The sequence below is a fragment of the Notothenia coriiceps genome, unplaced genomic scaffold (assembly GCF_000735185.1).
Source record: "Notothenia coriiceps isolate Sejong01 unplaced genomic scaffold, NC01 NC01_scaffold00021854, whole genome shotgun sequence".
Taxonomy (NCBI): domain Eukaryota; kingdom Metazoa; phylum Chordata; class Actinopteri; order Perciformes; family Nototheniidae; genus Notothenia; species Notothenia coriiceps.
Genome location: NW_011354555.1, coordinates 86,191 through 99,793, shown reverse-complemented (window position 1 = coordinate 99,793; position 13,603 = coordinate 86,191). Strand labels below are relative to the sequence as shown.

General features: G+C 41.7%; 1 protein-coding gene across 1 annotated transcript; it reads right to left on the bottom strand.

Moving 5' to 3' along the window:
• Positions 1–289: 289 nt before the first annotated feature.
• flrt3 (fibronectin leucine rich transmembrane 3) lies at positions 290–10,665 on the bottom strand. Its single transcript, XM_010780455.1, has 3 exons — positions 10,432–10,665; positions 4,518–5,194; positions 290–3,490 (listed from the first exon to the last, which is right to left on the bottom strand). The coding sequence occupies exon 3, from the start codon at positions 3,446–3,448 to the stop codon at positions 1,496–1,498; it is 1,953 nt and encodes a 650-aa protein (XP_010778757.1). The 5' UTR covers positions 3,449–3,490; positions 4,518–5,194; positions 10,432–10,665; the 3' UTR covers positions 290–1,495.
• Positions 10,666–13,603: the final 2,938 nt, after the last annotated feature.

The window sequence follows — 13,603 nt, the reverse complement described above, 5'->3', positions numbered from 1 at the left end:
AAAGCCTTTGAGTTCAGATCAATGTGAGGATATATTTGTAGTAGGTTCTGTTTTTCCTCTCCAAGCAATTTAAGATTGTGTGCCTCGACAGTCATTTGAGATATAAGTGAATGAAACCGGTCCCCTGTAGCCTTCTACTTTACTCCAGGGCAATTCACATTTGTACAAAGATAAAATTATCTTGAGTAGAAAAAAAAGGATTGAGCAATCACAGCAAAGCATTATGGGATAATAGTAATTGAACAGAATAAAAAAAGTAGGATTTCAAATGGGGTTTGTTGTACTCAAGATAAGGAAGACCAAGGTTATTTTTGTCCACTTTTATTCTGTAATATGACCAATATCTTTTCATATTCAAGTGTGTATGAAAAAAAGTCACTGGTTTCTTAAAAAGCTAAATACAATAAGCATTGGATCAAGGCACATACAAGACTGGCCAAAGGGCATACAATGCACTTTGGTTTTCAATTGTTAAGAACAGTTAACTTCAAATTGTGGTAACATAATAGTGTGTTCATTTGGAAAACAATACAAAATAATACTCATAACAAGGAGTTGCTGACACGGTTGTAATTCTAATGAAATCGAACATGTTTTCTCTTTTCGGCCTGGTGACTAGAATGACGTAGGGTACATGGTACTAAAGAATGCCGCCATTGTCGTTTGGCCATTGTTGGCTTGTACAAATAGAGATGGTGGGGGGTCCTCTGTTTCAGCCTGTCCAGTCTACTTGTTTTGAGAAGCAGAGAGCTCCTTAAGGTCTGTGTGCTTTTTCTGACCTGTGCTGTGGTCTACAATCCTATCAAACACTGGACCCTGCTTGGGTTGCTTTGCTGTGTTTCCTCTTCTTGCTAAACAGAAAGAAAAATCACACACTGAACAAAGCAGAGAAATAAAGCATGGCACCTCATCTTTAGTTATTTGTTATCCATACCAGGTGAATACTAGAGCAGGACTCTTGGTCCTTATTATATGGAGACAGCTACTGACTGCTCATTCTTTTCGAGGGCAACATGCCTGCTTTGCAAACTAGTTGATCAGCTGTGCCTTAGTTTACTTTATGTCATTTTTTTGCCTTTTTGTTTTTCAGACAGCCACAAAGTTAAAAGAATGACCTGTGCTTATACTACAAGGTTTTCTAAGGTCTGATTGTTCAACACGGCAATGAAAACCCACTTTCACAGTTGACAAGTCATCATATCTCAGTAGAACACAGAGTTTCTTTTAGTTGGTCAATAACCTTAAGCAAAGGAAATACAGTACAAATTACTACAAATTCCTAAAATATAGAATTGCAGTTAGTTACAATACCCACTGATGGTTCAGTGATTGCCTGCAACTGGAACTTTCTTCGTCCTCATAAAATGTCCTTAAATATAAATTATATGGCAAATGTACAGAACATTGCTTCCTTAGTCTTATAGATCCAGTGTTTTGTAAAAGTCTTGCCACTCTGTTTATGTCACGCACTCATCATGAATGGCCATGCGCAATATCATGAATGGGAATGGTCTGAATCTGGTATTCCACTGTCTCTGTAGCTCCTGTTGTTAATACTGTTCTCGTTATGTGGGCTTTTGTATAATGTCAGGCCATTAGGCGGGAAAATCGTGTGTATCACAAACTCCTCCTTGGACACCGGAAGGTGATTTATAGGTATCATTTGAAAAGAAGTCTCTCGTATTTCAAGGATGGAGTTGTCCTTCTTAGTGCCAGCCTCAGCATAGTCATCCTTTCTCCTTCGGCCTTTGTTGTAGGTGCAATTCCTGGAAAAAAGCGAACCGTTCCTGTGGACATACCAACACACCAGTGCCAACATGATTATTGCCAAAAGAGCCACAGCCCCTCCAATGATAGCAGCCAAAGGCAGACTGGAATTTTTGTACGGCTCTTTCTCCTGCTCTCTGTTTAAAGTTGTAGTCGGGTTGTATGATTTGTGAGAACCAGTCTCTGTCTCGATGCAAACTGGCGTCTCATCTGACAGGTAAATGTTGCTGGTCTCCATGGGAACCATACATATCCTATAGGAAGACTCTGGCTCCAGTGCCGTGAGCAGGTACTCCTTCCTCTCCCCCTGCACAATGGTCTCAGTGATGGAGCCAAAGGCAGGACTGTGTCCCAGCTTCAGCCAGCTGAGCCGTAGGGCGGTCATGGGCTGGGACACTCTCCATGATATGTGTATTGCGTCTGCACTACTTGACTTCACACTGATGGTGATGATCTTTCTGCCCGAAGAAGTGGTAGTGCTGTGGTAATTCTTACCAAAGTCGGGCCTTTTTACTACAGGCCTTTTAGTCACAAACGAGGGCCACTGAGGCTGTGTGGGGCGTAGAGTGTTGGAGACTGTGCTTGTCTCGTAGGTGTGAATGATTTCTGAATCGGAGCAGTCAAACTGTTCTGTAGTTAGGTCTTTAATTGCCATGCCTTTGACCTTATCTGGACCCTGGCACATAAAGCCACGTACATTCACCTTAGATGGCAACGATCGCAGCCAGTCACGCACCCATTTCATCCTGCAAGTGCATTGCCAGGGATTGTTGCGTAGCAGGAGCTGTGTGAGATTGTCCAGATCTTCAAACACACCATGTGGGAGGCTGCTCAGGTTGTTGCCAGACAGGTCCAGGCGATACAACTGCCTAAGGAAGGCAAAAGCCCCAGGCGGGACCCGATTAATGTGATTATCTTGTAGCTGCAGCTTCTCCAAACTGTTGCCTGGCAAGTTGGCTGGGGGCGATGTCAAGGAGTTCCTCATTAGCGAGAGCTCGGTCAGATTGACCAGGTTGATCAGAGCCATCTCCCCAATCCCACGGTTGTTGAGCAAGTTACCATCCAGGATTAGTCGCTTTAGGTTGATGAGATCTTGCAACGACTGCTCTGAGATGGAGGAGATGCGGTTGTCATCAAAGCGCAGCTCCTCAATGCTCATGGGTAGGCCTGAAGGGATGGTGCTCAGGTGGTTTCTTGAGAGAAAAAGCAGTCTGAGGTAACTACTGTCCCTGAAGGCCCCGTCCTCAATGCTGACTGCAGATACCGAGTTATCATCCAGGTGTAGTTCCTCAATGTAGGGAATTTGAGCTAAAGTGGAATGGGTAATCATCCGAACATTATTCTCCTGAAGGTGGAGCTCTTTTAACCCAAGAGGAAGGTTAGTGGGGAATTCATCCAGATTGTTGCCGTAAAGGTAAATCTTCTCCACATTTGTCAGCGTGCGGAGCTCTGCAGGAATGCCCGAACTCTTGATGCGATTGTTTTGGAGGAAGAGCACTGTAGCATCCTTGGGCATACCAGTTGGGATGGAAGTCAGGCCACGGTCATTGCAGTAGACGAAGGTCCCATCGCAGCGGCAGGCTGAGGGACACGAGGTGGAGGTCACCAGGGGGTTAGCAAGACCCAGCAGCAGCCCGACCCTGATGATGAAGAGGATAAAGGCCTTGCATTGAGGCACCATCTTGAAGCTGTGTTGCCTGGCAGTCTAATCACTCAAGGGCCCCTGGGGAGAAGACACAAGGGTACATTTAATACACAAGGCCTTTAAAGGAGAGCCAAATTCCTGTTCTCATAAATGCCGGGTGTTTGAAATGCTGCCCGCAGCACTTTCTAGATTAAATAACTGCTGAAAAAATCAGTTTGAAATCCTCCTATTAAATGTATATGAATTGCTCATTAGGATTGCCAGAGAGCAACAATACCATTTATTTTTCCCCCTTTAATAAACAGTTTTCTTCAGATCTGTCTGTCCATCTCATAAGAAGATAAGAAGTTAAAAAAAAGTAACCTGCATTAGAAACAAAACTTCTATCAAAGAAATGTTTTAACTTCGGAACTTTGTGAATTAAATCTCTGTGCCTCGGCTTGTTGGCCCTGACTTGTGAAAGCTAATGGCATCCCGTAGTTGTTTTACACAGTTCTGTATCTCAAGGCTGCCTTTCATCGCTACTGACCACAAGAGTGAACAAAGTAAGGCTTTGTTGATGAACTGTTGTAGAACTGACATGCTCTTAAGTCCTGTTGGATCATTACCTATTCTTTTTGCCATTTAAATTCTCAGGTTTAACTTGCCGCTAACAAGGTAGCGAAGAGATATCTCCCCTCACAGAAAAGTGGTTTGAAAAACGTTTTTAGCATGTTAAGATCCAAGAGAGACAGGTTTTTATTTTACTATTTTCAGAGGCCAAAACATAACATTTGGATGCTTTATCAAACATTCCACAGTGCTATGTTAATGTTTTTTATTGTAATTGTGTTATTTTATGAGTTTAAATCAACAAACAAATTAAATGAAACAAACAGAATTCATAGCCTGGAAATGAAAAAACTGGTGAAAGGCAGAAAGTGCCAATTGGTTGTCTGTCTCTTTTTTCACTATCAATGTGTAGTTCCTTTTTTAATTAGGCTCATACTGATTTATTGCTTTAATTATGCACTCCTGCCATGACCTCTCTTCCTGCACGTCTCATAACAAATGGTGGCCTGGTCAGTGAAGTGAAAAGAAGCAAAGCCATCCGTATTTGTCATACCTGATTTATACGATGGGGTAAATCCTTTCCAGCCAACAAAAATCCAATCAGGCTTTCCTCTTGAATTTGCTCTTATCCTATCTGAAAGGAAATGTTTGTCCAAAGGGGTTTCTGGTGATATCCTGACCAGGTCAGTGTTTGCTGAGCTGATCCTTGTTTGGACGAAGACCTCCTCTGTGTAGTCAGAGGCTCATACTTTCAATGCCTTTACCATGGCAGATAAGCCTGTAGAAAAAGCATCTCCTCTTACAGATAAAACATGCGCTCTCAGGTAATATTAAAAATCCTAATGGGTGTTGAGCTCAACAGCCATAACTGCAAAGGAGATTTTTTGAGTGTAGTAAAATGCTCCGGGTGTTGGAAGGAGTGAGCTTCAGCACAGGCTCCTTTCTGCAATCAAGCCCAACAGGCATGATGAGTTGACCCAAAGCTGGTCTGAGCCATGCCAATCCTCTGTGCCACAGGCTCAATACAGGCCTTTTCACTCGTGTACTCCAGGTCTTCAGGTAACCCAGAATCCTCTGCTCCCTTGCCGAGCCTGTATACGCATTAATCCAGGGCTATGGTCCCTTTTTCTGTAGGAGATAGCCAATGTTCCCCTTTCCTCCTGGGCCCAGCCTCCCTCACTCATCTGCAGCTTGTCTTATTCTGTGCCCTCCTCACACCTGGGTGATGTTCTGAAAAAATCAGAGACAAACATATTTAGTGTCCACATTCAATCAGTACAAAATAATGATTTGACGATCATGCAATAAGTGTAATCTTTCAAGTTTTGATCAAATGCCTTTATTTAACAGATTTGAGTTAGTTATACCTTATTTTCTCATTATTTTATTCTTTTGATCTGATACATTAATCTCTATGCCCACTCATGACAGCCATTAATTTTCATGTGAAACCTTAAGTGAACCAGGTGTTGATGCTGAAAGAATAACGATTGTGTTTGATGCTGAACTCTGACCTCGCTCATATTGTGAATTTAAAATACTCTTTCTTCTGGCCTATAATTTAGCCAGTTGACCTTTTTACAGCCCTTTACTTTGACAGAGCACATTTATTTTTTTATGGAGATTCGAGAAAAGAACGTCTATGCATACGAAAGACAACATTGATCTAGACCCCAACACAATGGCTCAGGGTGGAGTGCCATTCTCAGTCCTGTTCAATCTAAGGCTGAACTTTTGGTGTTTAAGAAGAGAACTAGTCCTGAAATTAAACAAAGGTAGTCATTGCCAGTCAGATTCCACTAATAAGGGGAAAAACGGATCTAGTCAGAGCTCACTGAATGACTTGCATTGTTAAAAGCACACATGACAAATGAGGCTCATTTAAATGTTGTATGGAGAAGAGCACATTTATCCCTGTCTAGCTCCTCCGTGTGACCCCTTTGCCTCACCCCACCCTCTAAGAATGTTGTTTCTATTAGTAAAAATAGAATTTCCTTTGCTAAAGAAAATATTATGTTTCCTCTTAGAACACAATAGCCGTGCGTCCCTTTTATGTCGTGTGACCATTCATGTGACCCCCTGGCTGCCATTGTTTGCTGTAAAACATGTAAAGGTAAATTAGGAACAAGGGGCCCGGCCGTTTAACAGTTGTAGCCCATGACAAGGAGAAGATTAGGAAATTGAGAGGCTTGAAACTCGATTACAACTCCTGAGATGCTGTGTAATAATAATACCCCCCTTCCTTCTGCTCCATCTAAACACGGCTCCTTAGTCCAGTATTACATTAGTTAGATTAGAGTCTGAGGGAAAAGCACCAGATGTGACCTCTACTGACTTCTGAAATAAAGGAGTCTGACTGGGGGGGGGAAGAGATGAAATTCAGTAATGGAGTTTAGAAAATGGCGGGGTGATAGAAGGATATGTGATGTCTGTCTGCTGGAATGAACTTTTAATGTAGCACTTAGTCAAGCTATTTCAATTTTAAATTGCCCTTTTCACCTCATTTTGTAAAGTTCCCCATCCTCTGAATAATGTTAAGTATGTAGTCTTGATATGAATCCTTGAATTCTTAGCATTACATAAAAGAAAGTAATTATAAATGCAATTCTTTCTTATCAATGGAGACCAGCAGGAATTATCTGCACTTGGAATTATAGGCATGTAGAATTGAGATACAGGATGATTCCCTGAATAAATAGCTATTATATTGCACATCATGTTCATGTTAGTTTAACTTTGGCCACTACAATTCTGTTACCTGCTAAGAAAAAGAATATGTCTCAGTGTCCAGTACAAAGGGCAAGGGACGTGGTTATTATCTAGTGTAAATATAGTCAGAAAGAGCTACAAAAAAAAACGTAGCATACTGTATCATCGTTAAACTGTGGGTGACGTCTGCTTTGAAACAAGCACATCATGCTTACTTTACGAGGGGCAGTCAGGCCTAGATGCTGGGCTGTTTCTTCCCCCTTCCCTTTTTTTACGCTCATCGGATTTCAGGAGAGTGGCCCCTCTCTTTTGTTCACCACAAGGCAAGCATGTGGACCTTGTAACCTCAACAGAGGTATTAAAGCAGTTTATTCAGGCAATTTAGAAATGCCTCTCCTTTACACAGTCCACTTTGGAAGCCTTTTCTCTTGCATTTACTAATAACGTACACCCACACGCATGTACGTACGGACTCTCACCCACGTTCAAATGTGCACACTAATCATTTTGAGGGCAATGAAGGCTGAGTTAAACATTTTTAGTGATGGATGTCTTTCTCCATCGTTCTAATAAGCTCTGCCGGCCGACAGTCAAAGTGGCTTCTGCTTCATTTAATCTGAACTGGCAAAGTTAAATTGAGCATCCTGGTAAAATTGTGTGTACAGCTAGTTACCTTTCAGTGAAGAGTGTGGGAGGCTCACACAAAGCTGGACACTGATAGCCATTGTGAGCTCAACACGCATAAATGCACATCAGTCTGCAATAACAGAGCCCGAGACTTTGTGCCCCCTAGTCATACACTGCACAAGAAAGGCTTTGGAAAACCTCAAATAGAAACAATTTCATGCCTGTCAAAAGTATTGCTGATTATAATGACTTTAGTAAAATACAGAATAATATTACACTGGCTGCATTTAGGAGGGAAAGTGCTGTAGAAGTAGTAATGGCTGACTGTTAAATTATTCATGAGCCCTGGAATTAATTTTGAACCACAGTAGAGCCCTCCATTGGGAAATCAATGTTGTTTGTATCTGCTGTTGATTATTTATTCTAATTCATAATATAGTTTTGAATTATGGTTGATTGCTCACAAAATTGTTATTTTGGGTGTACATTTATTTTCAGATTTTGGTCTTAACATATGTTGTTTCTGTGATGTGATTTGGCAAGTTGTTTTGATTTTAAGGACACGCAATTCAAACTAGAAAACATTTGCTATGGTTGTGTTATTATGCAAATAAACATTTGTATTCTGGCTGCTAAAGCTATCTTAATATCTAAGCAAAGTGAAGTTTCCAATTGTATTTTGTCATATAAAATAGTTTATTTCATGATTTTCTGCTGAAGGAACATTTTGTTTTTATTGTTTTTGTGCCATGTCTTCCCTTTGATTTACATATTAGTAAGCTGCATGTCAGGACACCAAGCAGCAGCCTGCTGTGGTGCCGAGACACAATGGAACATTCATGATCAGATCTGAATTCACAAGACACCTTTCAGGCGAAGAGAAAATGGGCTCAAATCTGTGATAGCTTCACAGATTTGGTATGTGGCCTCATAGTGCGGTCTTTAGATGGGTGGACCAGATGATACTTTTGCCGGTCCATTAGGAGCACAGAGGCCTGGGACGGACGGGGGTCTCTCTTTTGTAACAGGCTGAAAGGAGAGATCTGTAGCAGCTGCAGTGGTTTTTCCCCACATGGGGGTGGTAGGCACTGCAAGATGATGTGTGTGTGTGTGTCTGTATGTGACAGGCAAACACCAAAACACTGAATACTCATGTTTAGCTGCTCACAGGAGCCCATCTCAGCACAGGCCAGACACCTACCTACAATACACAGGTTTGTTAACCTCACTTCTGGCCCATCTACGGTTTTTCCTGAGTCATAGTGCTGGAAAAGATTTTCCCTGCAGTGTTTATGCTTTGCAGCAATGTTTATACCTTTTTACTTTAATCCCCCATTTAACAATGCAAAACAATTTGACACTTAAAGTTTGGAATATTTGGTAAAAAGCACTGCTCAGTGGATAAATAAATTATGAAAAGATCTGCAGGCCTCCTCAGAGTACAGTGTCAAATCTGAAATATGTCTGGGTATTTCTCAGTCTTTTTTATCACTCTCTTCCCTAACAGTCATTCATATTTTATGATTTAACTGTTGAGGCAATAGAATACTCTGTCTGTAGTGACCTGGTTAGTTGTTAATCTGCAATGTGAATTCCCTCTGAAAGCAATTGACTGGGGACTTTTGCCTTAGGCGGTATAGACAATTGGGTCTGTCCTCATGTCTACTATGTTTAACAGGCTATTTATTCCTTTGTCTCTCAAACACCCTGACAACAAAGAGCTACAGTTACATTGCCTGATAATTGAAGTCAAGTTTGCATTTATATATAGGCTATGTGTAAAGCATGGCTGCCCTTATCATCTCAAAAGGTTATGTTAAATTGGATTTAAAAACTGCTACTGCCCTGGAGTTGACTATAAAACATCCAGCTTAAATACAGTGCATGAGAATTGAAGAAGAGTATTGCATTTGGCTTGATGGTATAAATATCAAGTTCATATGTACAGTGTATTTGAGTCATAATGATATAGTTTAACATGAGAATGTTAGTCGGCCATATGAGCAGGATGTATTAAATTGCGTCTATTTCTGGGTGCTATTATTACGGCAGTCAGGTAGGCCTATGTGTTTTGCGTCATTGTTAATGTTACAGTATGTTATGTGCGTTAAATGAGCCGTTGCTTGTGTACAAACTGCTGCCTATGGAACATTTTAAGGGACTTTCATGACTGCGCCCCTACAAAATAAGCTCTCATAACGTTGTAATGTTCTTTTTAAGGGGACGTACCTATTATATTCAAACTAGTTGCAATTTAAAGCAGTATATTTTAATGCATAAAAGGGGTGCTCCGAGTGTTAGACAGTGGCGCTGGGGACGCATTTAGCGGACTTTCTGCAGCTGCCCCTTCATGTCTGACTCCGCGGGATCTGCACCGCAATTTCAGATTCACGCCGGGGAGTCTGCTCGAGCTGCAGCGCTGAGACTAGATCACACAGCCCCGCTAATCCTATCAAGTTTGCGTATTCGCCACTCTTTATTTTCCCCACTTGTTTGGGGGAAATTCTAAGCTGGAAATGAAAGATTTTAGACGCCGCTGTTGCTCTTTTTAAAGTGCTTTTTACATGTTGTGACCAATGTACTGAGGCGGAGTGTGGATGTGATCTAGAAATGTAGCGTGTCGAAACAAGAAAAGCATCTGTACAGGCAGAGTGGAAACACGGGAGAGCAGAAACAGAGATGTTCTGTTTGTGGGCTCTGCTAGAATAAATAGGGAAGCAGCACAGGGTCGGAGCAGCAAGTTGCAGACATGTGAGGGACTTGAGATGACGAGACGGATTAATCTGTCCAAGTCAGATTTCATTTGCCATACTGAGCAGAATGACTCGCAGTGCGTAAACTAGGGCTCAATTTGATTGTTTGGAAGAAATATGCACTCACGATTCTTTTATCGCTTAAAGCGTTGCTTCGCATCTATCACAACCCCATCACAGAAACCAAATAATGTTTCTCCTTGACCGAGTATTCAAAAGGAAAACAAAAAAGAAAGAAAGAAGAGGGGGATAACTAATAAATAGACAAGCAACTCCTTAGGATCCCGCATGATTTTGAATTCCATCTGCCAGAAAGAAGATCCAAAAAGATGAAAAGGATGCATTCCCAACAGGATTGTACCAGCAAAACACACTTACCTCTATAATCAACCAAAAAAAGGGAAAGTAACAGGTATCCTCTTAAATTGGGGTTCACAACGGGGGAAAAACATATAATCCAATCCAGGAGGACTTCAATTCAAATCCAAAAGAGCCCCTCTCACTCACAAGGCTAGAGCTATTTGGAGTTTATCTTTAGCAGCACTGCTCTGTTTACTGGTGCTCCCCACACACATACACAATCTGTAGGCTGTGCAAGGACGTTGGTGCACGGGTAGACCTCCACACAAATGTGGAGTTGTGCTTGCCTCTAGCTTCAATAGAGCACTGATGTCATCTGGAGGCGGGGCCTGTTTCTCTCACTCTCTCTGTCCCCCCTCTCTCTCTCTGTTTGGGAGATGCACAGAGGAAAATGCAGTGTTGGATGGATACACTAGGGGGAGTGGAGGAAAGGGGAAAGGCACTCACATCCCTTTCAGATGTGTGCACATAAGAGTGAATAGTCACTGGTTGGAAAGCAATGCAAACTGTCAGAAATATACAGTATGTTGGTGATTGAGATTCAATCTATTGTAATGTTTCATTTTAGGTAACATGTGGTTTTGTTAGCTCTAGTTAAATTATTGTTCCACATTTGTTTGAGATGTGTCAGGATAATTCATGATTAGGTTTTTTTCATCAGGGGCTTCATTACCGTTGTTATGATTTGTCAGTTGAATTATCCCAGGTGTTGCTTTTTATATTTAAATTGAGTAAATGTCTTTTGTCAAAGAAGAAAGTACATGTTTTATAATTATCAACCTGTATTTTGCCGTAGCAAGTGTAATAATTATATAAAATACATCTAAAACCTGTGCCTTTTACTGTGTGAAGCCAATATCAGACTAGCTATTCAAAACAAATAATAAGAAGAGGCTTTGACACGTAATACATAATTGATGATGTTGTCACACTAAACCAGAATAATTAAAAGCAAGAATTATGCGGATTCCTAATTTATGATACAAGGTTTGATGCTGCATATGCTTATGTGTGCATGTGGCGTAAATATTTGTGTTATGCTACTCGATAGAGGATGGGAATGTGTTTGCTGAGACATACCTGAACCATTTTGCCTTTTGCCCCTAGTGCTGGCTGTTTGACCCTCTTTGGTTTCAATGTTTAAATAAAGCCAAACAGTGGCCTGAAGGCCCAAAACGGCAGTGAGTCACCCTGTTAGTCAAAGGGTTGTACATCAGATCTGACCCAGCCGACACTCTCTCCTGCCCTGCGTCATCTCCAGTGTCTCCCCCCCCGGCTACCTGACAGGGCAGACATTACAGCTCGGTGCATTGAGCCGCACTAAAGCAGCTCTGTTTCTGTTGGTAAATATATCAACTTCCTGTCGATGACAGTGGGTCAGTGATCAGATCTGCGTGTTGCTGTCTCAGTAATGTGATGTCTCTTTTCTTACTTGTCATACACTTCAATACTACCTTTTCTTAATTACCTCAAACCTATTATGCTATTTAGCTGCTAAAGACTGGAGGGTCTGCATTCATTTTCAGTAAACAAACTGGTATGTTAGAGAGGTGTTATTTATTCGTTCTGGATAGCCCTAAACAGAAATAGTAAACAACAATTCATTTTTTTTGTAAAGATGACATACAACCAGAATGAAAACCCGTTTATAGTGGTATTTTACTCATGTTTTTTGCCCATGAGCTGATGTGGACCTCCACTCGAGCCAATGGTTATTGCCTCATTAGGATTGTGCATACTACACTAAATTGAGTGTGTAAGTGTCTGACGCCGCTGACATCTCATGCCCAGTTGTTTGCTAGGGCAAAGCTACTTCAACTTCAGCCTCACCACACGGTTCAACCATGATTGCCATCTTAACTTGAGTACCTAATTGAACGGGCATGTACTTAAGTTTGGAGCATCTGCCGAAACTAGACCTCCGGTGGAGTTTTTCACATTTGTTTGCTTTCCAACTGGAGTGGCTCTCACTTTTGTTTGAAACACAAGTGGATTTGTAGACAAATATAAATAGTCTGCTTGTATGCTGTTCATTTGGAGGCACATTTGTTTGAAATAACATTGAAATTGTGCTGCAAAGTTTCTACTGCGGCTTAATGTTTTGCTACTTTGTTAATGAGCTTAACTATATCTTTTGAGTCCAGGTGTTGTATACCAAATGCTGCGAGGTGAGAAAAGGTCAGTCTCGGACATCCTGACTTGATCCTTGTCTTCCCTCGAGGGGGACAGAGCAGGGAAACCTATGCCTGACCTCGCCATGCCTTCCTCTCCTAAATCGACTGCAGACACATCTGTCAGCGGCTGCTGATTGACCCTCTCTCAGACGTACAAAGAGCCCCACTGGAGGACGAGGGTGTTGGGTTTCTGTTATCTCAAGACCAGGGAAATCTGTTGCCCTGTTCATCTTTTGTTCAAGGGGATGGGTGTTCTCCTTTCCCAAGGATGCTCTCTGGCCAATTTCACCCCGTTTAGACAACAGACAGGTTGTTTCCTACTCAGTTGTGTGTGTTTGCAGAGATAGCTAAATATATTAAGCCACTTGATTTTGCTAAGTGCTGTCTAAAGTGCCTTCTGGCTCTGGTGGCAACAAAACAACTGTTGAGTGTGCACTTGGTCTTGTTTTATATCAGACTGTCCTGATCCCAGTTTTTGTCTCTCATGACAGACATTCGACCAGATAATTGATTTACTTTCTTTGCTCTTGCTGTGGTCAATAGATAGATCTTGCAGTTGGCAGGCTGTGGTGTCCTACTTTATGGACTGCCTGCAAACTACCTATTCTGATTGGTATGTAATGTAGTCTAGGTGTTATGGATATTATTTTATCTCCCTCAACTTTCCGTTTATCTGTCACTTAAGCTTAATGCGTGCTCACTGAAAAGCTTGTGTGAAATACAATAGGCCCCAAAACCGCTCAGGGGCTCGCAGGGGAAAAAAGGAGACTGATTTCCCCTCATGTCTGCTTCCTTGCTCTGACTGGCATTCATTATTGATAGACTTTCCGTGTTCTTAACCAATGCCAAATAAAGGGGAACATGTAAAAAGGCTGCTGCCAAAAACCCCCGCTTTGTTTTTCATTTACCTTCTGCTTTATTTGCATATTCATCCTCTACAGGCAATCAGCAGAGATCTTTGCTGTAGGCCTTTCATCTCTGCTCCGCCATCCTGACAGGCAGCTTTTCAGTATCAC

Coding starts and splice junctions, on each gene's coding strand:
- flrt3 (XM_010780455.1), bottom strand. CDS start 3,448: ATGGTGCCTCAATGCAAGGCCTTTATCCTCTTCATCATCAGGGTCGGG.